This window comes from Carassius auratus, chromosome 46, assembly GCF_003368295.1.
Source record: "Carassius auratus strain Wakin chromosome 46, ASM336829v1, whole genome shotgun sequence".
Taxonomy (NCBI): Eukaryota; Metazoa; Chordata; class Actinopteri; order Cypriniformes; family Cyprinidae; genus Carassius; species Carassius auratus.
In genome coordinates this window covers 386,874-413,735 of record NC_039288.1, presented here as the reverse complement: position 1 = coordinate 413,735, position 26,862 = coordinate 386,874, and the positions used below count along the sequence as shown (strand labels likewise).

General features: G+C 41.8%; 2 protein-coding genes across 4 annotated transcripts; one reads left to right on the top strand and one right to left on the bottom strand.

The window, feature by feature from the left end:
* Nucleotides 1-116: 116 nt before the first annotated feature.
* wdr55 (WD repeat domain 55) lies at nt 117-9,661 on the bottom strand. 2 transcript variants are annotated; one of them, XM_026234128.1, is made up of 9 exons: nt 9,232-9,661; nt 2,946-3,044; nt 2,668-2,810; nt 1,843-1,943; nt 1,667-1,754; nt 1,400-1,579; nt 1,210-1,309; nt 874-1,043; nt 117-786 (listed from the first exon to the last, which is right to left on the bottom strand). In XM_026234128.1, exons 2-9 carry the CDS (start codon nt 2,982-2,984, stop codon nt 438-440), a joined length of 1,170 nt encoding a protein of 389 aa, XP_026089913.1. In that variant the 5' UTR covers nt 2,985-3,044; nt 9,232-9,661; the 3' UTR covers nt 117-437. The 2 variants fall into 2 exon arrangements, with proteins under 2 accessions (XP_026089913.1, XP_026089914.1); XM_026234129.1 differs by lacking the exon at nt 9,232-9,661 and having other exon boundaries at nt 2,946-3,392.
* On the top strand, nt 7,930-25,165 carry LOC113063800 (la-related protein 1-like). Of its 2 annotated transcripts, none has more exons than XM_026234126.1 (19): nt 7,930-8,542; nt 12,095-12,156; nt 12,929-12,994; nt 13,199-13,346; nt 13,442-13,576; nt 14,309-14,461; nt 15,064-15,226; nt 16,100-16,244; nt 16,326-16,500; nt 16,571-16,728; nt 17,140-17,508; nt 18,665-18,788; nt 19,370-19,566; nt 19,646-19,752; nt 21,652-21,809; nt 21,887-22,031; nt 23,015-23,124; nt 23,214-23,341; nt 23,456-25,165. In XM_026234126.1, the coding sequence occupies exons 1-19, from the start codon at nt 8,293-8,295 to the stop codon at nt 23,654-23,656; spliced, it is 2,994 nt and encodes a 997-aa protein (XP_026089911.1). In that variant the 5' UTR covers nt 7,930-8,292; the 3' UTR covers nt 23,657-25,165. The 2 variants fall into 2 exon arrangements, with proteins under 2 accessions (XP_026089911.1, XP_026089912.1); XM_026234127.1 differs by having other exon boundaries at nt 7,931-8,542; nt 17,143-17,508.
* The last annotated feature ends 1,697 nt before the right edge of the window (nt 25,166-26,862 follow it).

Here is a 26,862-nt window from a genome sequence, read left to right as displayed (position 1 = left end):
TGGTGAAATTCCTGTGGCTCGAGTGATAGAGCACTGCGTTACCATCACAGAAGGTTGTGGGTTCGATTCCCAGGGAACAAGTTGGGTAAAAAATGTTAGCCTGAATGCACTGTAAGTCGCTTGGGATAAAAGCATCTGCTAAATGCATACATTTTATTGCAATGAAATCTCGCACCTCAATTGCAAAAGAAAAAATATATTTTAGTGACTAGTGCTGTGCTCCTTAGAGGAGTAGAACACGAAACATGATATAATCTTCAGTTTCAAACACTTTGAACATATTATTTGTTGTTTCTTGGCCAAGGAATGTAACAAAGTTAATGACAGCACTGCATGTATTATAAAATTACATAAATACATGTGTAATAGCATATAATATAATGAAACTGTTTCAGAAAACATACATGAACTATACAACACAGTATTGCAGAAGTATTTCAGTCGCTCCCACTGTCCTCCTCCTCCTCCTCATCTTCATCATCATCATCTTCTTCTTCTTCTTTCCTGTTCTCTTCCGTCGAGTCTAAAAGGCCAGAGAAGAAGTCCTGTCCTGTGTCGAAAGCTTTGTTGCTCAGAGCTTTGAGGCGTCTGTCTTTCTTCTTCCTCCGCCGGTAGTCGCTGACTCTGGTGTCCGGTAAGCTGGAGATGTCCCAGAACTTGACGAGCTGGTCGTGAGCGCAGCTGGCCAGGAAGCGCGTGTCTCTGGAGCGAGCGATCTCCTCGATGGACTCGCCCAGGTGCTGCCCGACGCTGCCCAGGACACGGTTGGGCAGGACACTCACAGCCCTGCGGACACACCACTGAAGCGTCAGTCTCGTGAGAAGAGACTCAGAGACAGGAGGAATGATGCTGAGCAATGAGAGCGTGTGTCACCTGATCACGCCGTCGGTGGACGCGGCACACAGAATGCTGTCAGTGATGGGCACGATGCAGTCCACAGACTCGGCCTGAACCGCAAACCTGTCGCTCGTGGCTCCAAAACCATTCCAGTTAAAGATGTATATCTTGCCTTCGCCGGATCCACAAACCACTTTACGGCCCCTCTGTGAGACAAACACAGGTTTTTCATGATTCTAAAACAGTCTAATCGTATGATATAACCTCATTATCATGAACATGGCAATGCTTCACCATTCACTGCTCTTTATTTGTAGAGCATGTGAAGTCTGATTGTGTGTGAAATGCTTCGGTGACGATGTTTAGACTCACTTTCATGATGCACACAGAGTTGAGATCTCCATTCTGGAACTCGGAAAGCAGCTCAAATCTCCGTCGTTTTATGTTGAACACTCCCATAGTGCCATCGCCACTGCAAATACAGTCACAGACGTCAGCGACTCAAACATCACGTCACAAGAGCAAGCGTTTCTAGTTCAGAAGGAGAGCGTGAGCTGGAGACCTGGAGGTGAGCAGGGTGCGTTTGTTCTCGTCGATGGTGATGTCACTGATATAATCCTCATGCTGCTTCAGATCCATGAACGAGGTTCCTCTCCTCACGTCCCAGACCTTCAGCGTCCCCTCGTCGTCACCCGTCGCAAAGATATTCTCATCCACCAGCAGCAGGGCGTTGATGGGGGCGCTGGAAAGAAATATCAAAAAACACCAGTCACGTTTCCTCTTATAACTCCTCCTGGCTTTTTAAGAAATAAAGGGGAGCGTCGGGTACCTGTGAGCTTTGGGGATGCGTGTCAGCAGTTTCCCAGCCTCCACGTCCAGGATGTGAACGGACTTGTCTTTAGACACGCTGAAGAGCTCTGAGGAGCACAGAGGAGAGAATCAGTGCGAGCTGCGGCAGTAAAGAACTGAAGGATGAGGAAGCAATGAAAGGAGATGAACACTGACTCTGTCCATCGGCGGAGAACAGCACTTTCCTGCAGGACTTCAGGTGATGTCCTGATGACCACAGCTCTCGGTTTTCTCCTTCGGTGCAGGAGTATGAGAATCTGGAAACCACAGAGTCACACTCAGATCAGACTGAGAGCATTAACACTGTTCCAGGATCAGAACGGCCCGATCCTTCCAGATTTCAGTTCCACACACTACTTTTTTTTTGTCTCTTCTGCTCATCAACGCTGCTTTTATTTGTTCAAAAATACAGTAAAATTGCTAAATGTTTTTAGAATGTAAATCATCTGTTTTCTGTGTGAATCTGTGTTAAAGTGTAATGTATTTCTGTGATGCTCCGCTGTATTTTCAGCATCATTCCTCCAGTCTTCAGTGTCACATGATCTTCAGAAATCAGTAAAATAATGATGATTTACTGCTCAAGAAACATTTCTGATTATTATCAATCAAAACTTTTGGCTAAGTGTGATTTTTACAAAATAAAAATAATGCTTTTATTAATCAAGGACACATTAACTTGATCAAAAGTGACTGTAAAGACATTGATAATGTGACAAAAGATCAAATAAATGTTGTTCTTTTGAACTTTCTGTTCCTCCGTGAATCTAAAAATATAACACAAATCAGTTTCCACATAAATATTGAGCAGCACAACTGTGTTCAACATTGATAATAATCAGAAATGTTTCTCAAGCAGTAAATCATCATATTATTCTGATTTCTGAAGATCATGTGACACTGAAGACTGGAGGAATGATGCTGGAAATACAGCTGTGAATGTATTTGTCTGTAGAACATGAACACAGTGGATCTCAGTCTCACAGGTAGATGTCTCCGTCGATGTCTCCCGCTGCCAGGATGTCTCGGCTCGGGTGAAAGGCGATCGTGTTGGCGATGGCCTCTAGTTTGATATCCTCAGGAGTGTCCCGGATCTTCGGTGTTTTGGGCTCCTCTGCAGCCTCCTCCTGTAACCCACACAAACAGCGACACATCACTGCCTTTTAGCCTTCCTCTCACAGCTTATCATGAATATATATTAAGACAGATTCAGATAAATGATGGACCTTCAACGCTCGATATTGTATAACAAAAACACGTACTTGTTCACATGAATCCTCGTGTTCCGTGGGAGACGCCATCTTTGTTGTGGGCGGAGTTAATTCGCACTTCCGCCTTCTGGACGAACCGCAGGAGTCGCTCTTACACAGGAAAATATATCAAAAAATAATCTAGTTTTCCTTACTATAGGGTTACAAGAAGACATTTACAATCAAAATGATTTATTCAAATGCAGAACCTACTCTAGAGGATTATATAGTTATGCTTCAATATTTAAGAATTATAATAATTGTGTTGTGTGTGTGGGTAATAACATATAACACTGTGTTTAGACTAGTCATAATAATAATACATTTAGTTTAGACAGAAGATATGCAATGCAGCATACCGAACTCAATCATAAAACCTGTATGACAGATATTTTGAAGAATGATGGTAAACAAAAAGATTTGGTTCCTGTTGACTGTATTTTTGTCCATCAGTCATATCCAAAACTGTTGGAGTTAAAGCTTTCAGTGTTGGGATGGCCACTTTGGAAATATGATAGGTCACAGAGTACAAGTTACCCAATTTAAAATGTAATAAGTAGTGAAACTATTTCAATTACTTTATTAATGTATTACATTTGATTACTTTTCTAAATTTCTAATGAATATTTTCAACTGTTAATTATTTTCAAACATTTAAACCCAGCAGGGTAAACCTCAGCACTGATTAGTATCAAAATCCTCATGAATCCACTTGAATTAAGATTATAATAATCTAATTTTAAAACACAGCCACCACAAAATCAGACTTTAGCACCTCTTTTACTTTAAGAGGTTAAATACGGATTTAAAATTATAACCAGGTGTAGTTTAATAACAGTGATTCAAATTTTTGCATAGCAAATATGTCAGAACACTGTCATCAAACAATGGCTTGGAAAAAAACAGTCAATCTAAAAAAAAATAATAAAGCATATACATAAACTGAAATAGAAAATAAAAAAAGTTCTCGAATAAGCATGTGTCCTGAACTCCTAAAACATTGGTGTCTCGTATTTTAGAGCAGTCAATGCAATTTGGAAAATAAATCAATTAAAATGTCTGTGTGTGTATGTGTGTATGTGTATTGGTTTTACTATACTTGTGAGGACCTAATGTTCTCACTTACGTAGTGAAAGATCATGACAACCCACTAGTGAGGACATTAGACTGATTAAAAAGGCTTCTAAATCAGACAAAATATGTCTTTCTTTGAATCTCGTGCTCTGCAGATGATTCTGTGAGGGGTGTAGGGGTAAGGGTTGGGTTAGCTGATAGAAAATATCATTAACCTGATATAAAATCAATGGAAGCAATGTCCTCACGAAGATAGAAAAAAAGATTGGATTAAAATATTCAGATGTAACCCAACATTGTAATTGTTAACATTTTCATAAGTAACTGTAATTTTATTATACTTTTTTTTCAGTAACTGTAACAGATTACAGTTACATTTATTGTGCAATTAAATTATGTTCCTCAACACTGTAAGCTTTTATGCAAAAATCCTTAAATCGTTGGAACCCTAGGTGGCGCTGTGTTCAAACTTCTCAGGTACCTTCTGGACATATTTTCAATGATCCCTACCAATTTTGTTTGCCAATGTATCAAATGGTTCAAAAGATATTCCAGTATATGACAAAGTTTAAAATGTTGGACAGGCAGTGCTTCCCAAGGAATCCACAAAAACCAAGACTATACGAAAAACTGGTCAAAACTTATGAGCAAATGTCCATTTGTGGTTTCTCGTGACCTGTAGGTGACACTGTTCCCAGCTTCTAAATTTGCCCTCAGATCACGGTGCTGATGAAGCATACAGAGTTTTATTTCAGTTTTATAAACTGATCGTAATGAGAATAAACAGACATATGATTAACTTAAAGGGTTAGTTCACCCAAATATTAAAATTATGTCATTAATAACTCAGCCTCATGTTGTTTCAAACCCGAGAAAACTCCATTCATCTTCAGAACACAGTTTAAGATATTTTAGATTTAGTCCGAGAGCTCTCAGTCCCTCGATTGAAGCTGTGTGTACGGTCTACTGTCCATGTCCAGAAAGGTAAGAAAAACATCATCAAAGTAGTCCATGTGACATCAGAGGGTCCGTTAGAATTTGTTGAAGCATCGAAAATACATTTTGGTCCAAAAATAACAAAAACTATGACTTTATTCAAGATTGTCTTCTCTTCCGTGTCTGTTGTGAGAGAGTACAAAACACTGCAGTTTGTGATATCCTGTTCGCGAATGAATCATTCGATGCAACCGGATCTTCTTGAACCAGTTCACCGAATCGAACTGACGGTTCGCATCTCTAATACGCATTAATCCACAAATGACTTAAGATGTTTTTAATGTGTCTGACACTCCCTCTGAGTTCAAACAAACCAATATCCCGGAGTAATTCATTTACTCAAACAGTGACTGACTGAACTGCTGTGAAGAGAGAACTGAAGATGAACACCGAGCCGAGCCAGATAACGAACAATAGACTGACTCGTTCTCGAGTCTTCTTTCGGACAGTTTGATTCAATAAACCGGTTGAAAAAAACGGTTCACTTGCAATCATTTGCAATGATTGCCCTTGATTCAAGCCTTCGGTTTACCCGCGCTCATAACATTAGCACAGAATCAGTTCAGAATCAATCACCAAAAGAATCAGTTCAGACGCTCTGTGTGTCTTTGCTTCACGCTGAATCACACATGCGCAGTATCATCAGCTCCTCGGTTCTCGAATCGGACGCGTCTGACAGAAACTGTTCTTGACTCGTGAACGAGTCAATCTTTTGTTCGTTATCTGTCTCGGCTCGGTGTTCATCTTCAGTTCTCTCTCCACATTAAAAAAAAGTGAACAGCTTAAGTTATTTGTGGATTAATGCGTATTAGAGACGCAAACCGTTTAAAACGATTCAGTTTGATTTGGTGAACTGGTTCAAGAAGATTTGTTTACATCGAATGATTCGTTCATGAACCGGATATCACAAACTGCTTTGTTTTGAACTCTCTCACAACAGACACAGAAGAGAAGACAGTGCTGAATAAAGTCGTAGTTTTTGCTATTTTTGGACCAAAATGTATTTTCGATGCTTCAACAAATTCTAATGGACCCTCTGATGTCACATGGACTACTTTGATGATGTTTTTCTTACCTTTCTGGACATGGACATTAGACCGTACACACAGCTTCAATGGAGGGACTGAGAGCTCTCGGACTAAATCTAAAATATCTTAAACTGTGTTCCGAAGATAAATGGAGGTTTCACGGGTTTGGAACGACATTAGGGTGAGTCATTAATGACATAATTTTAATATTTGGGTGAACTAACCCTTTAAAGTTATAACTGCAAAAAAACGGCAAAAGTGAAATGTTGAACTGGAGTGGCATGATATAGTTGGTCCTAGAGACCCCAAATTTGTCCAGGGTTCTGTTGAGAAACACCCAAGGGTGCCAATTTTCATAATTTTCCTTTGGTCCGCTCATAGGGCTGCGGTAGACTCCCCTTTCGGGAAGACAAGAGGGAGAATAATAATGAAGAAAACAGTAGGACTTACAGTACCCTCAGGGCTCAGCCCGTAATTATGAAATAACATGTCAGGGAGTCTGAAACAAACAGCAATAAGACTCAAGAGAAGTGAGACATGCTGGTGTTTGTTGGCTGAATGGATTGAAGCTGCCCTTCCCAGCATGCACTGCTTATCAAGCAAATCCATGGTAAACGCGCCAGGCTGTGATTTGCTGACCAGCTGCTGAGTTGAGTTTTTATTCTGGAGCTGGGAGCCGATTCACCGCTGAAGAGCTTCAACAATACAGAGCTCACGGCACACGTGTCAGAGCTTTCAGAGAAGAGCTGCAGAGTCACACCATCGATGACAAGAGTCTCTATATCACTAGAAACTCCACAGTTTCCTACTTCATTTCCTTTGGATCCATAATGAAAGCTTCCAATGAAAGGTCCAGCTAAAGTTTTACTGAGAATTGAGAAGTTTACATCTTATCATTCACTAAATCACTAATACTGTGTTTCCACAAGTAGTTCCAGTCATTTTATTCTGTATTAATGCACTGCTCTCACTACAGCACACACACACACACACACACACACACACACGTTTACATAACGATCTAAATAGGGTCATTAGATAGTTAGACTTCTATTGTTTTATATCCAGTTATACATTTTATAAACTAATCCTAACCCACATCCTACACAAAATATTCTGCATTTTAATAAAAACGAAATAAAATACAACTTTTTTTACTTTATATTTATACCAGTTTAACAAATGAGAACATACACAAAGTTCTAATTTTTGAAGATTTTGTCAGGTTTAGCTCACTTTTGTGTACAAATCTGTCCCCAAAATATGATTAAGGAGGCGCGCACACACACACATTGAGTTTGCATGTTGCATGGATTCTTTCCAAAGGCATGATGGTTTTTCTAATGTACAAACTGTTTTCTGTCCCCTTACACTAACTGTACATCTCACACAAAGCTACAAGCATTTTTACATTCTCAAAATAACTTAATTCTGTTTGATTTATAAGCTTGTTTCCTCATTGGGACCATAAAAATAAAAATAAGTCCCCACAAGGTCAAAGATGACTGGTTTTACTATACTTGTGGAGACATTTGGTCCCTATAATGTAGAGAATCCAAGGCACGCGCGCGCGCACACACCTCTTTCTCCAATTAATTTAAAAAGTGCTCAAACATTATTCAGGAACAAAAATAGAGACACTCACTTAAAATATGACTTAACAATTGTTTTCAAACATATCTGGCCAACAAAAATATTTGAATGAAACTAAAAATATCTTTAAATTGTACTGCATTGTTTTAAAGTAGAACTAAGTATGACTGAAGTGACAGAAGAGATTGCACCAGAAGTTGCATCATAGACAAGACTTGTAATGCAGCTTACGTTCGATTCAGAAAAATCCTGTTTGTTTCATAAGCGTTGCTATTTTTGTTTTACAAATTCCTCTCATCATTATAACAGAGTTGCGTTTTGGAAAGAAAGCCTATTAAGAGCGTTTCACAACGAGCTGTGTGATGCGTGACGCTGCGTGCGCGAGCGAACCAGGAGGCCAGTCACGTGACGTCGCGGTCTGTAGTCGCCACGCCCCGCTGCGCGTACGTGCGCGCTCGCGTTCAACGCGTGGTTCTTTCACACCGCAGCAAGTAGCGAAACCCAGCCCGAGTTTTTAAAGGTTCCCGGCGTTTCTTTTACATGTTTTAATTGAACCCAACCACTCTGCGTCTTAGACTGAAGCCGTTAGGTCTAGGGGTGGAGTGGCGGCAGCAGCAGATCTCTTGGCAGCACACTGCGGCGGATTTGAGGTGTTTGTGAGAGCAGAAATGGCCACTGAGGTGGAGACTCTCCCACCGAGCAACCCGCTGCTGGAGCCGGAGGAGCAGGACGGGAGCCGGGCCGAGAAACACGGAGGGGTCCTGGAGAACGAGCAGAGCCTAAAACGGGCGAAAGAGGAGAGCCTGAGCCCGGGGTGTGAAGAGGACTCCTCTCAGAGGGAGTTCACCGAGGCTCCGCCGCCCAAGGTGAACCCGTGGACGAAGAAGATGAGCGGGCTGAATGGACAAACACCGCACGGTCAGTAACGTTACCGATAACACCGGACCCGTGCGTGTGTGCTCGGATCGGACATGTCATTGTTTCTGCCTCAGATTTGCTCTAGTTAAGGCTCCAGACGCGCATCCAGATGTCAGCGTTTATCAGTTCAGCTCTCCCTAACAGACTCGCTTGACAGCGGTGTAACGCTGAGCTCCGGTAGGCCTCGGTTCCGTGATTTATGACTCGTCGAGTTCGAAGGACGTGCTGACGCACCGCAAATCGGGTTGTTTGACGTTATTATTACCGATGAGACGCGGAACGTCCCGCCGTTCTTCGCCTCTGCTGCTTTTCTGAACAAATGGCTACCGGGTTAGCATTAGCATCGGCGGCCTGTCGTGCTCGAGCTCGTCTGACAGGACGATCATTATCGACAAAGAGCTTCCAGAACTCATCAGAGATGAGCGTTTTATCGTCAGAGCAGATGAGACGAGACTGTGTTCGTGATTTCGGTTGTATTGGCCGAGCGCGTGCGTTCATCCGGCGACACGTGTGAGATCCACGTGTTTGTCGCGAACTCGCTCGGATTCGAGTTCAAGCATAACGTTATTCGGTCACAAACACGGCTTTATGAGCGGCTCGGTCGTGTCTGTCGTGATGTTTGATCTTGTTAGCCGTTAGCATCTGGTGAATATGCATCTGTTGGGTTGACACTGAACGTGCAGGCGGACCTGATTGAGCGCAGTGCTTTAAAGCAGCCACATGATGAAGGTCTGGTTGAGTGGAGCTCGTCGAGCTGCTTGCTATCCCAGAGTTCCTCGCGTGGTTCGTGCCATGTGACCCGCAGGAACCTGTGGATGTGTTTCTCATCATTAATGCAGACTGTCTTTGCTTGCTCCACAGTGAAGTGGTTTAAATGAGCAGTGTCTGTGTGTGGATGGGCCCCGGGGCCTGCAGGGGACACTCCCTTTACATCACTTACTACACCTTTAGAAGATGTATGAGTGCTCAGGTTTAGTTGTAAGCCAAGACAACTGTTTTTAGTTCGATTTTAACATTAGAAATCCAGACAATTAATAATAATAATAATAACACTTATATATTGATTATCTTTAAGGCAGTACTCTATTGTAATGCAGCTGTAATTTTAAATATAAAGGGAAAAATAATTATTCATAACTGCACTGTTGTTCAAAAGTTTAAGATCTGACTTTAAAAAAAAAAATAGAAAATCATTATTTTAAATGGAGAGGTCTTTAAAACACATTACATATCGTACTGATCCCAAACTTTAGAATGGCAGCACTGTATATTCTCTTTTTTTCTATTTTTTTTAAGGCTATGTTCACACTGCAGGCAAATGTGGCCCAAATCAGATTGTTTTTGCTCAGATGTGTTGTTCTCATGACCGTGTGAACACTTCAGGTTCGGTCAGATGTTTTACTACGGTCCTCTCAGAATTACACCGTCACATCTCTCTAGATCCACAGAAGTCACCCAGAGTCTACCTTCGGTCACGTTCTTCAGTTTCACTGGCTTCTGCAGCAGATCACACTATGAAGAAGCACATAATTGCTTGCTTTATGTCCTCTGTGTTGATTTCTGTATGAGAGCGTGCTGCACATGTGTTGCCAGGTCCACAGTTTTCCCTCAGAGTTGGGCGAGTGTCCACTTCTGCTGCTGGCGGTTTTCATCTCCGTGGGTTAAAGCTTACCCTATTTAACCCCACATAAAGTGATTGAGGGATCTGACAGTGTGATTCATAAAATAAGTGTTTCAATTGTAGGCTATTATATAAATTCACGCACAATATATTTTTCTTACTTTTGGGGGTTTCTTGCTTTTAGACTAGTCAGATACAAAACTTCAGTCTTCTAGAGCCAACCACTGTATTTTAATCACGATCCAACCAAAGATGCTGCATACGTGGGCAGTTTTTGATTCAAATTTAGATTTTATAATTTTGTAGCAAAAATGTAATAGTCTTATTTTAGTTATGTGCATCTGTTCAACATGAAACAGCAGATGGACTGAATGAGACGCAGGTTCAGCCTCTGCCTGCAGGGGGCGCTTCTGTGACGGCAGATCGAGCGTTTCCTCGTTCACCGCTGTGCTTATGAACACCACACTATGGGATTCATGGGAAATGCTGTTTAATCAGCAATAGTCTGACCAGTGAAAACTCCTCTCGGTGTGTAGTTAATAACACATCCAGCTGCTTCAGGCATCGCTCATGTGTTCAATCGTTCATTCAGTGCTTGGCTCACAAATTAAACTGATTTGCCTGTTGACCTTTGCAGTGACATTTAGATGTGGATGTATTTGTTCCTGCCGGGGAGTCTGAGGACTGAGTTAGGGTCAGATGAAAGGTCAAGTTTAGAGTTATTGGTTACAGCAGCTGGAATTAAGACCAAAACCGTTTGCGTAGCTTTATTAGACTCAAACAGAGACGCTGCTGATATCAGATCTTACACCATGAGTCAGATCTCATTTATATTTCATTCTCTGCGGTCACTTTGCCAAATATTAATATCTGGGAGCAAAACATTTAGCAGTAAATCTTAAAGAGAACGTTCACCCAAAAATGTAATTCACCCCATAATTTATTCCCTCTCAATCCATCATAGCGGTTTACCACTTCTTTCAGACGAATACAATCGGAGTTATATTAAAAATACAACAGCTCTTCCAAGCTTTATAATGGCATCGAATGGGTGCCGAGACACAAAAATGTGCATCCATCCATCATAAAAAGTGCCTCACACTGCTCCGGGGGTGAATGAAGGCCTTCTGAAGTGAAGCCATGTGTTTTTGTAAGAAAGAGACTCATACTTAAAATCCAGTGAGAAGTGACAAACACAGAAGGAAAATGTTCTTCCTGCGCGGTAAACAAAAGATGGTTCTCGCCAGACTAGCATATTCTCACCGGAGCTCACGCTACACATACGTCATCCGCTGGGACACAGCTCTCTCGTGAACCGTTTAGAAAGCTTTAAATATGGATCTTTTTCATTAAATATCATCTTTCGTGTTCAGATGTGTTGAACTTGAGGATGAGTTAATTCTGTTAACACATCTGAACACAAAAGATCATATTTGAAGACACGGTTGTTGTATTATGGAAGTCAATGTCTACCAGCAACTGATGACAGAATTTCATGGGTCTTTGTGTACCGAACAGAGACAGCATTGTTTTAACCACCGCACGAGTGAAACTTCCAGTTTTAGAAATAGTTACTTTTGATTAGAAACGTCTAAAAGAAAGAAGTAGTCTCCTTAACATTTTTCTGTCAGGAAATTTGAACAATAAATGCAGTTCTGATGCTCTGTGATGTGTAGTGAGTGTCAGGTCTCTCTATAAACCATCAACTCTTCCTCTTCACGAGTTTTAACATGAAATAAACATGAATGAACATCTCACGCTTGTGTAATCACTCAATCAGCGTTTCAACCGCAGAAAGACATCAATGAAAACAAACATCACATAGCATTTCATTTCTCTCTTCGGTTCCTTAGCTTGTTAGTGTGCTATCAAGGGTTAAAGCTGTAATTTGAGCTGCTTTTGATCGTCTGCTCTCTCTTCTGCTGTTCTAGAGCATCCTGTGCCCACGAAGGTTGTGAAGGCGGGAAACACGAGGATGAGACGCGGCGGGAAGGTGAGTGACGTTCATCTCTCGGTGTTTGACCCAAGACACATTTATAATGAGCAGTAAGACTTCATTTAGAAGTAAAATTACATAATCTCACTTTTCAATAAATCTCTGCTGTACGTTGTTACTACTGTCTCGTTGTTTGCCAGAAATCTAAAGGAATTGTTACATTTGAATTTCATTACTTTTTAATATATTCAGTTGTTAATGTTTATGCCTTCATTTGATAACCACAGGTTTGATGATAAATTTGTATAAAATTATAAATTCAAAAAAACTCAAACACAATTTCTGAAAAAAATAAAATATTTCAAATGTTAAAATGTTAATAACAAAAAAAATTATATATATATATATATATATATATATAAAATAAAAAAAAATTCAATTAAAAATGAAAAATTTAACGGAAAACATGAATTTGAGAAAAAAATAAAGCAGGTTTCATATGGCCTTAAAAATATATTTTTTGTTAAAACTTGAAGAATTTTTTAATTATGTGTTTTATGATTTTTATATCATTAAAATTAAATTAAATAAAAAGGGGAATAATCAGTAAAAAAAAAAAAAAAACGGAAAAATAAGTTCCAATGGAATCTAAGTGAACAATTTGCTTAATTTCTGTTTGGGCCCCATAAGCCTGCGGCCCCTGAATCAGGTGTTCTGGCGGTAGTTTCCAGCAGCTGTGTGATATTTGAGGTCTGAGTGTTCTCCAGAAGCGCTGGGGGGTTAGACTCCGCTCTTGTGATTAGCTGTAACCTTCACACTGTTTCTGAAGGTGGGGGACTTCGGAGACACCAACAACTGGCCCACACCTGGAGAGATCGCCACGAAGGAAGTTCAGGTACAACAGTGTCAGAAATCTTCAATCTTGACCGTAAACCCAAATGATTTTCTGTCTGAATGCATATACGGCTTTGTTGGACTCTGGAAGTAAAGAAGCTCTCAGGTAGAGACCGGTTCCTTTCATATCTAGTGTCTAGATCTAGTGTCACGACACACGGGTTCCTGGAAATGACTCGAGTGTGTGCTTTGATCGCCTCGTCAGGTGCTGAAGAAGTCCACGGTCAAACGAGAGTCCAAAGGAAAGAGGGAAAACGAAGAGAGTAAAGAAAACCTGAAAGCCAAATCCGACGACTCTGGAGAAGAGAAGACGGCTGACGAGGAGTCGCAGAGGAATGGACAGAGAAAGAGAGGTGTTTGAGTCATGTTTTTAAAGAGCTTTCTCTGGGATGTGCTGCTCGTATCAGCTTTGAGATGAACCATGACATTAATGTTGATGTGTTTGCAGGAAACAAGCACAAGTGGGTTCCTCTGATGATCGAGGTGAAGGCTGAGGGTCCTCGAGAGCGCTCGGCCTCCAGGAACAACACACGACAGTTCGACGCTCACCGAGTTCCTCCGAACGGCCGGAACGACCTGAGAGGTGCGGACACCACCATACACACCCCAAACACTCCTGATCCTACTGCTCAGAGAAGCCTGTTAAACCAGACGGGAAGATTCGGATCTTAAAAGTGTCTTCTGCTCAAGACTGCATTTATTTGATCAAAAATACAGATTCTGTGTGAATCTGGGTTAAAGTGTAATGTATTTCTGTGATGCTCCGTTGTATTTTCAGCATCATTCCTCCAGTCTTCAGTGTCACATGATCTTCAGAAATCAGAATAATATGATGATTTACTGCTCAAGACACATTTCTGATTCTTACACTACCATTCAGATGTTTGGGGTCAGTCATTTTTCTTTCTTTTTCTGAAATGAGCTTTTACTTTTATTCAGCGAGAATGTGTCAAATTGATAACAAAAAAAAGTGATAGTAAAGACTAGTAAATATTTATATTTTAAATAAATGCTCTTTTAAACTTTCTATCAAAGAATCCTTTAAAAAGCATCACAGCTTCCAAAAAAATAAATTAATAAGCAGCAAAACGATAATAAATCATCATATTTTCATTATTTCTGAAGATCATGTGACACTGAAGACTGGAGGAATGATGCTGAAAATACAGTGGAGCATCACAGAAATACATTACACTTTAAAAACTGTTTTACATGATAATATTTCACGTTTTTTAAACTGTATTTTCAAGCCGCTGTGGAGTGTGAAGGTGTGTGTGTTCCTCACTGAAGCAGCTGATTGTGTTTGTGTCTGCAGACTGGCACAGTGGGAAGTACGATCATGAGTTCAAGGACGACCATGACGAGGTGTCGAGCGTGAAGAGCGAGGGCGCGCCGTACAGAAGTGCTGTCAGGGGACGAGGACGGGGACGAGGACGAGGACGGGGACGAGGCAGAGGAGCCAGCAGAGGTCAATACACACGGACTCGACTCCTGCACAGACCTCACACGGGATTCAGAGTCTCTTCACTGAGATCGTTTGGCTTCTGTTCAGACTCATTTTTGCTTGTCTTGTTCCCAGGCACCAGAACTAACATTAACCCTCATTTTTGACCAAAACCATTTTTTTTTCTCCATCTGAATGGTATGAAACTTTGAAAAGGTTCAAAATCATGGACGTGATTTAAAAAGGTTAAATGTTCCTGAAAAAATAGTCACACTTGTATTGTTCATGATTTAAATATGGCTTATTTTTTTGTGATATCAACTTCAAATATGAAACGCAACTTTTTCAGATTTCTTTGACTTTCTTGCAGTTTCAGAGTAAAACAGTTGTAAAAAATATATATTTCATATATTTTACGGCTCTATGCTCAAATAGTGGTTAACAGGTAGTAAATGGATCATAATGTAAAATCTAATAAAACATAAAATATTATCAAATTAAAGATAGCACATTAATTTCACTGAAAAAAATAAAACTTGGTAATTTGTCCATCACACCATCAGAGTGTGTTTCCTCTCAGTCCTGTAGCTTGAGTTTGACCCGGTCTGTTGTTCTGCTCTCCTCAGGTCATTATGACTACTACTATGGCTATAAAGGCGGTGATGGGAAGGACGGAGCTTGCGGTCAGAAGTTCAACAGCACAGTGACCTATTATTACGACAGCATGAGCAGCGCTGAGCTGTACGCTGTGGACCAGGACCTGCTGAAGGACTACATCAAGAGACAGATGTGAGTGGAGCACGCTCAACACTTCTGCTTGTTAACTGCATGGCTTTGTTATTAGTGGCCAAGCACTGAAGGTGTGTCCTTGTTATTATTCTTCTGCTCTTGAGTCTATGGTCGCTCATACATCTGCTTACGGGAAAGATTAAAAATTTGGCTCACTGATAGAGCACAGTCTCAACATTAACCACCGCACGTTTGGAGTCTCTAACTCAAACTCTCTAGCGCCACCAACGGTTCAAAGTTGCCCTCATGTTTATGCAAAAATTAATTTGTCTTCTGATTCTTTGGTTCATGCCGAGTCGAACGCACACCAACGTTAACATTTCTACAGGTCAAGATTTTCACCAGTTTTTAATTATTCTGAAAACTTTTTTTTTCTGAACTTGTCCTAAATGGTTTGTCTTATTGTCACCAAAATCGGCTCTGATCGTCTTCATTTGAAGTAAAAGATGGAATAAAGTTGATTAGTCGAAGCATTCTCAAATGATACGCGAATGAATTTGACGAAGAGCACGCCAAAATGAACGTGAGGCTAGATCTCTTCAACGCTTTAGCCTATTGAGCCCAAACTTGGTGTGTGTGATGATAACCATGACCTGAGGCTACCTGCACAGTTTCGGCACAGTGCCACCTAGTGGCCAGGAGATAGGAAAATGGCTGTTTTTACTTATTACTCCTGAAAGACTTGGCCAAAAATCCCAAGATGTGTCTCTTTAGACTCCGTGTATCATACCGAGTTGAACGATTCCCAATCTTCCCATGTTGCTGATTTGGGGCGTTTCATTTATATGACCAGTTTCTGCATTATTTAAGCTGTTCGTTCAACCACAGGAATGAACTCCGTCAGTAAAAGCAGGAGTTGTGTGTGTTCTGCAGTGAATACTACTTCAGCGTGGACAACCTGGAGAGGGATTTCTTCCTGCGCAGGAAGATGGATGAGGAGGGCTTCCTGCCGCTGGCTCTGATCGCCAGCTTCCACCGAGTGCAGGCGCTCACCACAGACTTCAGCCTCATCACAGAGGTCAGATCCTCGTCCGGACGCTCGCACCGCTGTGTGACGAGCCGCCGCGTCTGTAACCTGTGACCTCTGCTTCTGTTCCAGGCGCTGAAGGACAGTAAGGTGGTGGAGATCATCGATCTGAAGATCCGCTGCAAGGACGAGCCGGAGAAATGGCCCCTGCCCGGCCTCGCTTTACCAGACCATTCTCACACAGACTTCTCTCAGTTCATCAACTGCCCAGAGTTTGTTCCCAGGAGTGTGGTGGAGAAGCAGACAGGTGAGATGAGCTGTGGTGTGAGCTGTAGTAGGTAATGAAGGACCGTTCTGACGGAGCGTGTGACCTGCAGGGTCTCCGAGAGCCTCCACGCCGGTGCAGTCCAGAACCGATGATGTGAGTAACCTGAAGATGATGCCCAAGGGTCTGTCCGCCAGTCTGCCCGATCTGGACTCGGAGTCATGGATCGAAGTGAAGAAGAGGCCTCGTCCGTCTCCGGCGCGACCCAAGGTGCACACACAGATCACCCACTGTCACAGCGACAGGAAGTAGATGTGTTCGAACTGTGCTACATACATATATTTACATTTAAATGCAGATTGTACCTAAATGATGCACAGTTTTGCTTTATAATATAATGCTTATCACTACTTCACATTCACGTTGTTATAATTCTTTCTACCTGCTTTAAGTTGAGCACGACTGCATTTACAATCACTGTTCAACAAATTTTTAATTGCACTTTAATGCATGTAGCATCATTAAGTTAAAATATTTGATTTAGCATATTTTTTAAAGCAGCCTGTTCAGTCGGTTGTTACTAAATAAAGAATATCAGTCGTATTTTAGTTTCTTGAGCATGAGCAGTCTTAGATCTGGAGCGTGTGAAGCCGATGTGTGAGTGATGGAGGTGTGTTTCAGAAGACGGAGGAGGCTCGGACGCCGGTTCAGAGCGCACCGACCGCCGGAGAGGAGCAGGACGAGCCCGAGGAGCTGGACTTCATGTTCGACGAGGAGATGGAGCAGATAGACGGCCGGCGCAACACTTTCACCGACTGGTCCGATGAAGATTCGGACTGTGAGATCGACGACCGAGACGTCAACAAGATCCTGATCGTCACCCAGACGCCGCCGTACCTGCGCAAGCATCCCGGAGGAGACCGCACCGGGAACCACACCTCACGCTCCAAACTGACCAGCGAACTGGTCAAAGTCATCAACGACGGCCTGTATTACTACGAACAAGACCTGTGGGACGACACGTACGAGCCCGAGTACGCCACCATCAAGGTGAGCTGGTGTGCTGTTGATGCGTGTTCTCTAGTTCAGAACCGCGTTAGATAATAAGATAGCAATCTGAATCCGTAATAGAGAGATAACACCGGTCACAGCACAGAGAGCGTTTCTGCAGCGTTGAGCCAAGTAGCCAATCACAGACACATCTGTTGACTTCTTGAACGCACTGGCCAATCAGAGGAGTTTCAGCTCAGTGTCCTGCAGTTCTGTTCAGCTCTGATCTTAGTGTAGAGCTTCATTGATTATAAGTGAAGCTTGAGAGATGAGAGACAGCGTTTTGATGATTATAAAGACACTGTTGGTCTGATTGCGGTTTCATCAAGTTAAATCGTATCAAACAAAGTCACAGCTGATCTGCTGCACATCTCTAATCAAACACACGGGTGTTTTATGAATAAATCTGGAAAATATGGGGGAATACCTTCTTTAGGTGGCTCTTAAATGGGGGATTTTTTTCATTTAAGGGGGGAGTCAGGGTATTTTTTAGACATTTTCAAACTACAGTCATCCAACCTAAATGTTTCATCATCCGGTGTATTTGTGTTTTACAGTTTCTAATGTTTATAATTCAGATTTATATTGTTGAGGAAGATTAATTTCTGTTTTTGATTTAGAGCTCTGCTATAATGCACCGAGAGCATGTCTAATCCTAGATAGTGTGAGACTGGAACACAACACTAGAGACCTGTTATTAAAAGTGCACTGAGAGAAACTGTGAGAGTCGTGTGACCGTGGTCATCAGCTCAGTCTCAGCAGATAGAAGTCATCGCTCGTGCTCTGATTGTGTTCTCTGTCACGGCTTCTGTCAGATTCTGGGTGTGTGTCCATTCTTCTGTTCTTCTCGTGGCCGTGAGAGTGTGTTCTTTAGCGCCGTGTTTCTGGACGGACGGGACAGAAAGGTCTTGCAGCGGAGCGTTTGTTGTGCTCTTTTGTGTGGAGCTCTTTGTGTGGTTCACGTGCTGTGTCCAGTAAGGCCAGCGCTGCTAGAAAAGCCAGTTAGTGTTGGCTTCGGCTGCCTGCTGGTAGAGCCACAGCTCGGGGATCATGGCGTGCTCCGGGTCACAGGTGTCTTTAATATTTGTCCTGCTGTGTGTGTGTGTGTGTGTGTGCTTGTAAATCTGGTTGTAACTGTGTTATATTGTAACCACAGCAAGAGGTGGAGAACTTTAAGAAGGTGCACCTGATCAGTCGAGAGCAGTTCGACTGTCTGACCCCTGAGCCGCCCGTCGACCCCCATCAGGAGGTTCCCCCCGGACCGCCGCGCCCCCAGCAGAGTGAGTCACACACACACACACACACACACACACACACCGCTACACTACAGCTCAGACATTATAAAGCTTCAGCATGAGTTCATCACTATTTTTAGTTCTTTTTAAACTACTCCAGTATGACTGATATTAGATGCTGACAGACTGAGAGCTGCTCTAAGTAATCACTGATACTGCTGCCACTGTCATGTTGAGCTTGACTTGCCCTTTTAAAACTTAGTATCTACATTGGCTAAGAAATATGTAGCATTTTTGCATTCTTTTTAAACATATAGGATGTGTTGGCACAATATTTGCCTTCATGTTTTTTTGTAAAGATATTTAAGAAGTAAATATATGTTATGTTTACACTGTTGAGCACTTCACATGTGCTGCACTTGGAATAAAGCTTCAACCAGATGGTTAATAAAATGTTACTTGAGCCGTCCTGCTGATAATTAAACATTTAATGAACTGAAATCAGTATATGTCAGACCATCTTTTTTTGCTGTAGTTTGAGAGTTAACTTTGGGACGTGGAGATGCTTTGCATGATGACTGGATCTGCTCAGTGGGTTTAAAGCATGAATGTTTTCTCTCCTGTAGTCCCCACAGAAGCCTTGGCCAACAAGCTGTTCGGAGCGCCTGAACCGTCAGCTATCGCCCGCTCTCTTCCAACTACAGTGCCTGACTCGCCCAGCTACCGCACGCCCCGCACGCCTCGCACCCCGCGGCTCAAGGACCCCATGCAGACGCCGCGCTTCTACCCCGTGGTGAAGGAGGGACGACCGCTGGATGCCAAAGTACGTATCCGCTCTTACAGACTGGAAGCGTGCACACACGCATGTCATTTACTGACCAGTGGACGATCTCTTCTTTCAGACTCCGCGCAAGAGAAAGACGCGCCACAGCTCCAATCCGCCCATGGAGTGTCACGTGGGCTGGGTGATGGACTCCAGAGAGCACCGCTCACGCACCGCCTCCGTCAGGTCAGCAGACACCCCAGTGGGCGGTGTTATATTACTACATCTACTACAGTATTTTAAAATCAAAACTTTTTCTAATCTTGACAAAACATGTTAGATTTGAATCTCAAAATGTCCATATTTGGTGGTTATTTTGAGATTGGAATAATATTGTTAGAAAAATCTTTATATTTGTAACAGGAAAATGTGTTTAAAAAATTCAAAGGAGATTTGGTGTTACGCAAAATTTAGCAATGCTGATTTGCAAAGTCCTCTTTAAAAAAAAAGAGCCACCTTAGGTCTCCATTCCAAAGCATTCATGGATTTCAACCATTTAAGTTCAGATCTGTCAGACTGTCAGTAGATTTTGGAATTAACAAATGCATTAATTAATTTACATTTTACATTTAGGCATTTAGCAGACATTTTTATCTGAAGCAACTTACAAATGAGGACAATGGAAGCAATCAAAAACAACAAAAGAGCAATGATATATAAGAGCTATAACAAGTTAGAGAGTCAAATAAAGATGGAAGAGATGTGTTTTAAGCCGATTCTTGAAGATGTCTAAGGACTCAGCTGCTGGGATTGAGTTGGGGAGTTCATTCCACCAGAAGGAACATTTAATTTAATTTAAAGTCTGTAAAAGTGACTTTATGTTTCTTTGGGATGGAACAATCAAGTGACGTTCACTTGCAGAACACAAGCTTCTAGAGGCACATAAGTCTGAAGTAACAGATTTAGGTAAATGGGTGCAGAGCCAGTGGTAGTTTTGTAGGCAAACATCAATGCCTTGAATTTTATGCGAGCAGCTATTGGAAGTTTATATTGATAAACAGAGGTGTGACATGTATTCTTTTCAGCTCATTAAAAATTAATCTTGCTGCCGCGTTCTGGATTAATTGTAAAGGTTTGATATAACTGTCTGGAAGACCTGCCAAGAGAGCATTGCAATAGTCCAGCCTGGACAGAACAAGAGCTTGAACAAGGAGTTGTGCAGCATGTTCCCAAAGAAAGGGCTTGATCTTCTTGATGTTGTATAAAGCAAATCTGCAGGATCGGACAGTTTTAGCAATGTGGTTTTAGAAAGTCAGCTGATCTTTGCCTGAGCTGTGCCTAACTTGATGGTGAAATTGTGATGAAAGGTGAAGGTGATGGTCGATGATCCAGCAAGAAATGTCTGTTAGACAAGCTGAGATGCGAATAGCTACCGTCGGATCATCAGGATGGAATGAGAGTAGAGTTGAGTGTCATCAGCGTAGCAGTGGTATGAAAAGCCATGTTTCTGAATGACAGAACCTAATGATGCCATGTAGACAGAGAAGAGAAGTGGTCCAAGAACTGAGCCCTGAGGCACCCCAGTAGTTAGATGTTGAGATTTGGACACCTCACCTCTCCAAGATACTTTGAAGGACCTATCTGATAGGTAAGACTCAAACCATTGAAGTGTGGTTCCTGAGATGCCCTTTGTCAGTAGGGTGGATATGAGGATCTGGTGGTTAGGCCTGTCACGATAAATCAATTAATCGCAGTATTAAAAAAAAAAAAAAGCTCAATAATATTTTCGGCCGCGATATATATTTTTTTTTTTCAATTTTTATGCAAATAATGTAGCATGTGTTAGCATGTGCAGCCTGTGGACAGACCGTGGCAGAAAATACCCTCAGATGCACAGATGTCCCGGGAATAAAGAGAAAACGCCTGGCTAGAGTGACCAGCTTTGGGAAGCGCCTTTCATTTGCTTGTGGATGTTTGTGTCTCAAGTAATATTACATTGTACTTGTGATAGTAGCTTGACTGATTGTGGTGTGGAAAATTGTGCACTGATGTTTTTAATTTTATTAGCAAAAAAAGCAATTATAACTGAGCTTTTTTTCCCCCTTCAAGACTTGATCACTGAATAGTTTTGTCGTTTCTCTGCAGCTCGAATGCGAGTCCGTCTGAAGGCACCGCAGCGATGGGTAATTACGGCTGCACTCCTCAGTCTCTCCCCAAGTTCCAGCATCCATCGCATGAGTTACTGAAGGAGAACGGATTCACGCAGCACGTCTATCACAAGTACCGGCGGCGCTGCCTGAACGGTGAGTTTGACGCCCGCTCTCCTCGGCTCGCCTGTCACCTCAAACGCCTCGCGCTCACTTCTCTGCTGTCCCCACAGAGCGCAAGCGGCTGGGCATCGGTCAGTCTCAGGAGATGAACACACTCTTCCGCTTCTGGTCCTTCTTCCTGCGAGATCACTTCAACAGAAAGATGTACGAGGAATTCAGACAGCTGGTGGTGGAGGACGGGAAGGAAGGCTACAGGTGTGAAAATAAGCAGCATATTTCTTTCAGTTTTTAAAAGCCTCGGTTTTTACTTTAGAGTAACGTTATGTAATGGGGGTATGTGATTTTAATTGAAAATGCGTTTTAAGAGGGATCTGGGCCAGATTACCTGTTATTTTTAGATCGACCTCAAGGTCGTGTGGCAGTTTAATCAAAATCAACACTACTTCTGTTTACAAGGAGCCATTGTAATGAAACTAAATTTGATCACAACTTGGTCGTTCTAGAGCAGTGGTTCTCAACCCGCTCCCGTCACGAATTCAAATGTGTCCCACCATGCTGAACACAATTTTAAAAAAATAACTATTTTTTTTTATTAATTTTAGATTTTACATAAATGTACTAAAATATAAGCTGTAAAAAAAAAAAATCATATATTTTCAGCTATATTATAATGGTTCAGTTTTGTATGAAATGAAGTAATTATATTTTGTTTCTTTTCATTATTAAGTTAATTTAGAAAAACATTTGGAGCATATTTTGTTTGTTAAATGTAAGTTTTCGTTTTTTAAAGTAACGACCAAGCGGCACGCAGCAGACAGTGAGCCTTCTCAAATCATCACGACTTGCCTAAAATAAAATCTATAGGTATAAAACAGTTCAAGCATATAACAAACGTTAAACCTAGATAAATGTGCGCTATATTCAATAGTTTGTGCGGAGAGTGAACGCAAAAGCACGCTTTGCAGGATGTAGAGGCGCCAGCGCTCTTTTTAATAATTTAGTTGGTTACAGACTTGCTAAATACGTACGTAATGTCTCTATTCGCATGTGCTTTAATAGCTTGAAGTGCTTGAGCCCCAGTAATCGCTGCCTTGCAATCAAAAACGTGAATTATTTTTATTTTTATATGTTCTAAATACTTCCTACCACCGTTTTTGACAGTCATGGTCTGCATGCATGGCATTTTAAGTGTGATCTTATGTTTCTTAATAATGACGGCGCTGTGTGCTGTTCCTCAGGTACGGTCTGGAGTGTCTCTTCAGGTTCTACAGCTATGGACTCGAGAGGAAGTTCAGACCGGACGTATTTAAAGACTTTCAAGAGGAGACCATTAAAGACTATGAAGCAGGTCTGTGAGTCCGCCAGCAGATGCAGCTGGAATAAACCACGTCTAGTTATTGGAGCGCTTGTGTAATTCTCCTTCATGTGCCCTGACAGGCCAGCTGTACGGACTCGAGAAGTTCTGGGCCTTCCTGAAATACTCCAAAACAAAGAACATGGAGATCGAGCCCAAGCTGCAGGAGCATTTGAGGAAGTTCAAGCGTCTGGAGGACTTCAGGGTGGATGTGAGTGCAAGTGACTCTCATGCAGGCTGTTTGACTCGACAGCACAGCTCAGTCCTGATGTTAATGGTGTTTCTTGTCTTGTGTTATTAACGCTGCATTATTTCTGCCTTCTAGCCTCCCATGGAGGACGGAGGGCGTAAGAGACACCCCTCCAGCGGAGATGGCCGTCGCCGTCATCCTTCCCAGCAGTCTAACCGAGCCCAGACACAGGGCGCTTCAGGCTCCGCCCCCCTTGCTGGAGCTCCTCCCACCAGAGATGAGGCCAAACCCCCGAGCCAGCGAGCAGCTGCGCAGGACGCCAAGCCGCCCAAATGAGCGTCTGACCCGTCCACCGGCGCTCCGCTGGGGGTCAGGCCGACCGCACAAGCATGACACAACGGCTCACGATCGTCCAATCAAGGCTCTTCCACCTCCTCCTCGTTCACGGCATCTGTGCGTCACAAACGGACAGCAGAGGGCATGAGAAATTCTTCCATTCTTTGTTTTATTAAAGACTTTGAAGTTTTATTCCTCTTGTATCTTTGGGGGTACAAAAAGGCTTTTGTTGAATCTTTCTGCTTTATATCCTCTCAGTTTTATTTGGCTGAACGACGCGTGATTCCACCCTGACCTTTCTCTCTTCTTCTCGTAGAGCGTAAGGATTGTGTTGAAGGGTAAGATTGCTCTTGACTAGAGTAGGTACTCAGAAAATCATGTGATCTGCAGTTGTTTGAGCGAGATGATTTCATGTGGCCTGTGTTTCTCGGGCTTCACTGTGACACTAACGCTCGTCAGATCCTCTCGTCGTCTTCCTCGTGTCAGTCTGTTACAGAAGACGTCGACCCTCTTAGCCTCAGCCACCTGCGGTCAGTTGTGTTGACCTGGACCAGTCATTCCTCAGCTCATCGTCCTGCGAGGACGGGACGCGGGGAACATGGGAGACTCTCTCCTGTCCCTCGTTCACCCACACATTCTCACATCTAGTGCGAATGGGAATCATTACCAGAGTGTTAATCCTATAGTGTACATATGAATTCAAGAAATGAAGAGACATTACTCCACCTGGCTGTACGTGTCATTTATTGTTCATAGAGATATATTTGCCTTGCGTGTTCATCTTTTTATGCTCACCCGAATGCGTTTGAGTTTCTGCGCTCGAGCTCGGCCTTACTTTGGGTATCTTTTAGTATCACCTCTTGATTTTCTTCATGCAAACAGCAGGACGGTCTGACTGAAGGGAAACTGACCTCAGGGTATCAACTGGAATCATGTGAAGACACACAAAGCTTCTGAGGATCATGAAGATGATTGTAATATTCCAGTCGCTGACCTGATTCGTGGACTTTAGCTGCCGTATGAACATCCTCCTGTTTGCTCTGATGTTTTGCTTTCAATCCATCTCTCTGGTAATATTCAGATTTAGATTTTATTTTGTATTAACTTGCGACACACTTAGCAGTTCCCTTCTCCTGCTTTCCCTCGGTAGGCTTCTTCATTCAGAGTAGCTGTGATCAAATCTCGATGAGGAACATCTTGTGATCACTGATGTAATTAAAAACATTTTATTCAACTAAACGGTGTGGAAAAGTCTCTCGTCCGTATGAATCCGATTCAGACAAATCATTCATGGAGATGTATAAATAACTCTTGTTACCCTGGTGCATATAAATGTATATTCGGCTTATTGAGAGAAGAAGATTGGGAATTGTGAAATACTTGAAATCTTGTATCGTAACACTTCATCTCAGTTACAGGTAGATGTGATTGCTATTCGTGGGATTTGTAACTTGTAGTATTTTTTCTTTACTAATGGAAAAAAAAATTAAAAGGTCAAAAGCCCTAAAAGCAAATTTCTGTTGAGCTACCTGCAGATTTCCAGTTTCATTGTTGTTTTTTAACTGTTTTAAGACCATCTGTCTGAGCAGAGGATTGATGATCTGTAGGATGAACCATGCTGCCATTAACTGCTGATGCTTCTGTTGTGGGATATGGTGTTATCACATTATTGAAACTTAGGCAAAAAAAAAAAATATTGGTCATAATACACAGTATAACAGGATTGATAACTATTGCTTTATTGTAGTTATAAGAAGACAGAAAAATATATAGCTAAAAGTTTTACACCGATTAAAGTGCAAAAGAACTATAAAGACCAATAGTTATCACTTTACAATAAGACCTCATTAGTTAACCTTAGTTAATGCATTAACATTCACAATGAGCAACAGTTACATTTGCTACAGAAGTTATTCATCTTTGTTAAAAACTTGGTTCATGTGAGCTCATTAAATAACACTGTTGCAACTTTAGATTTTAACAATGTGTTATATATTGGAATACCTAAGATTAATGAATGTTCAGATGGATTTTTCATTGGCAGTAACTAATGAATTAACTAATGAAGTCCTAATGTAAAGTGTGAATGAACAATACAGAATAAGCACGTTCAAACAATATCTAGGGCATGTTAGCACAGATTGAAATGAATTTTTTTTTTTTTAAATGAATAGCTTATTAAGTCTAAATACTTAAGTATTTGGCTGTGAGGAACATCATAGTAAATACACAAATCTGAATGGCTATTTAAATACATTTTAGAAAGTAGCACATCTGCTTTATTTATGGGGTTTCCAGGGAAAGGGCTGCATACATTTTGACCGGTTGATGAGGAAAATATTCTTAAAATGCATCTCAAATTCTTAATTAGTATTATAGAATTATTCACTGTATTTAGAAGTGCCCACTAGAACAATATTGTGCATATTCATTACCGTGATATATCGTATTCCCGAACACTAGCACATGTGTACTACTCAGTGAGGAGGGATTTGAACTCTGCACACCTGACCAACTCTCTCCATCTCACTGTCTCAGTTCAGGCCTGGACTCCACTGATGCTGTATGTCTTCCTTATTTCACACTCCTGATTCAGATCATCAGCTCCGGAGGGAGGTTCACAAACACAGCATGAGCTCCAGCCAATCAAGCAGCAGAATCAGCCGATCCGGGTGTTCAGGGTTATCTGATGACAGCTGTTCTGGAGCTCTACACTGACCGGTGAAACTCCCCGTTTCCCCAAACTCTACTAACATAGCCACTTTACCAGCTAATTACTCTCTTACAGAGATGCACTACTGCAAAAACAGAAGTTTAAAGACACAATTCTGAAGATGGCTGCTTTACCCTTTAAGTAATAAACTCCAAGAAGCATGCTAAAAACTCTGTAAACCACAGCTTCATGGGGATTACTGCTTTTATAAAACTGTTATTCCAGATATGCAGTAAGTTATCACAAAATGAAACCGATCAAATAAAGTGTAAGGATATTAATAAAACATTATTCCAACAAATGTAATTCCAACAAAGTGGTTGCCAAGCAACACACAGAAGTAAACAGAGGTGTATGTTACTTTGTAGAGTAATTCACAACAGTTTCCAACTTGGCTCAGCCAATCAGAACCAAGGAGGGGAACTATCCTTTTTGTAAAGGACCCTGTCATTTTGCTTTATTTGATGATTGATTGATCACAGCTTCACAGGTC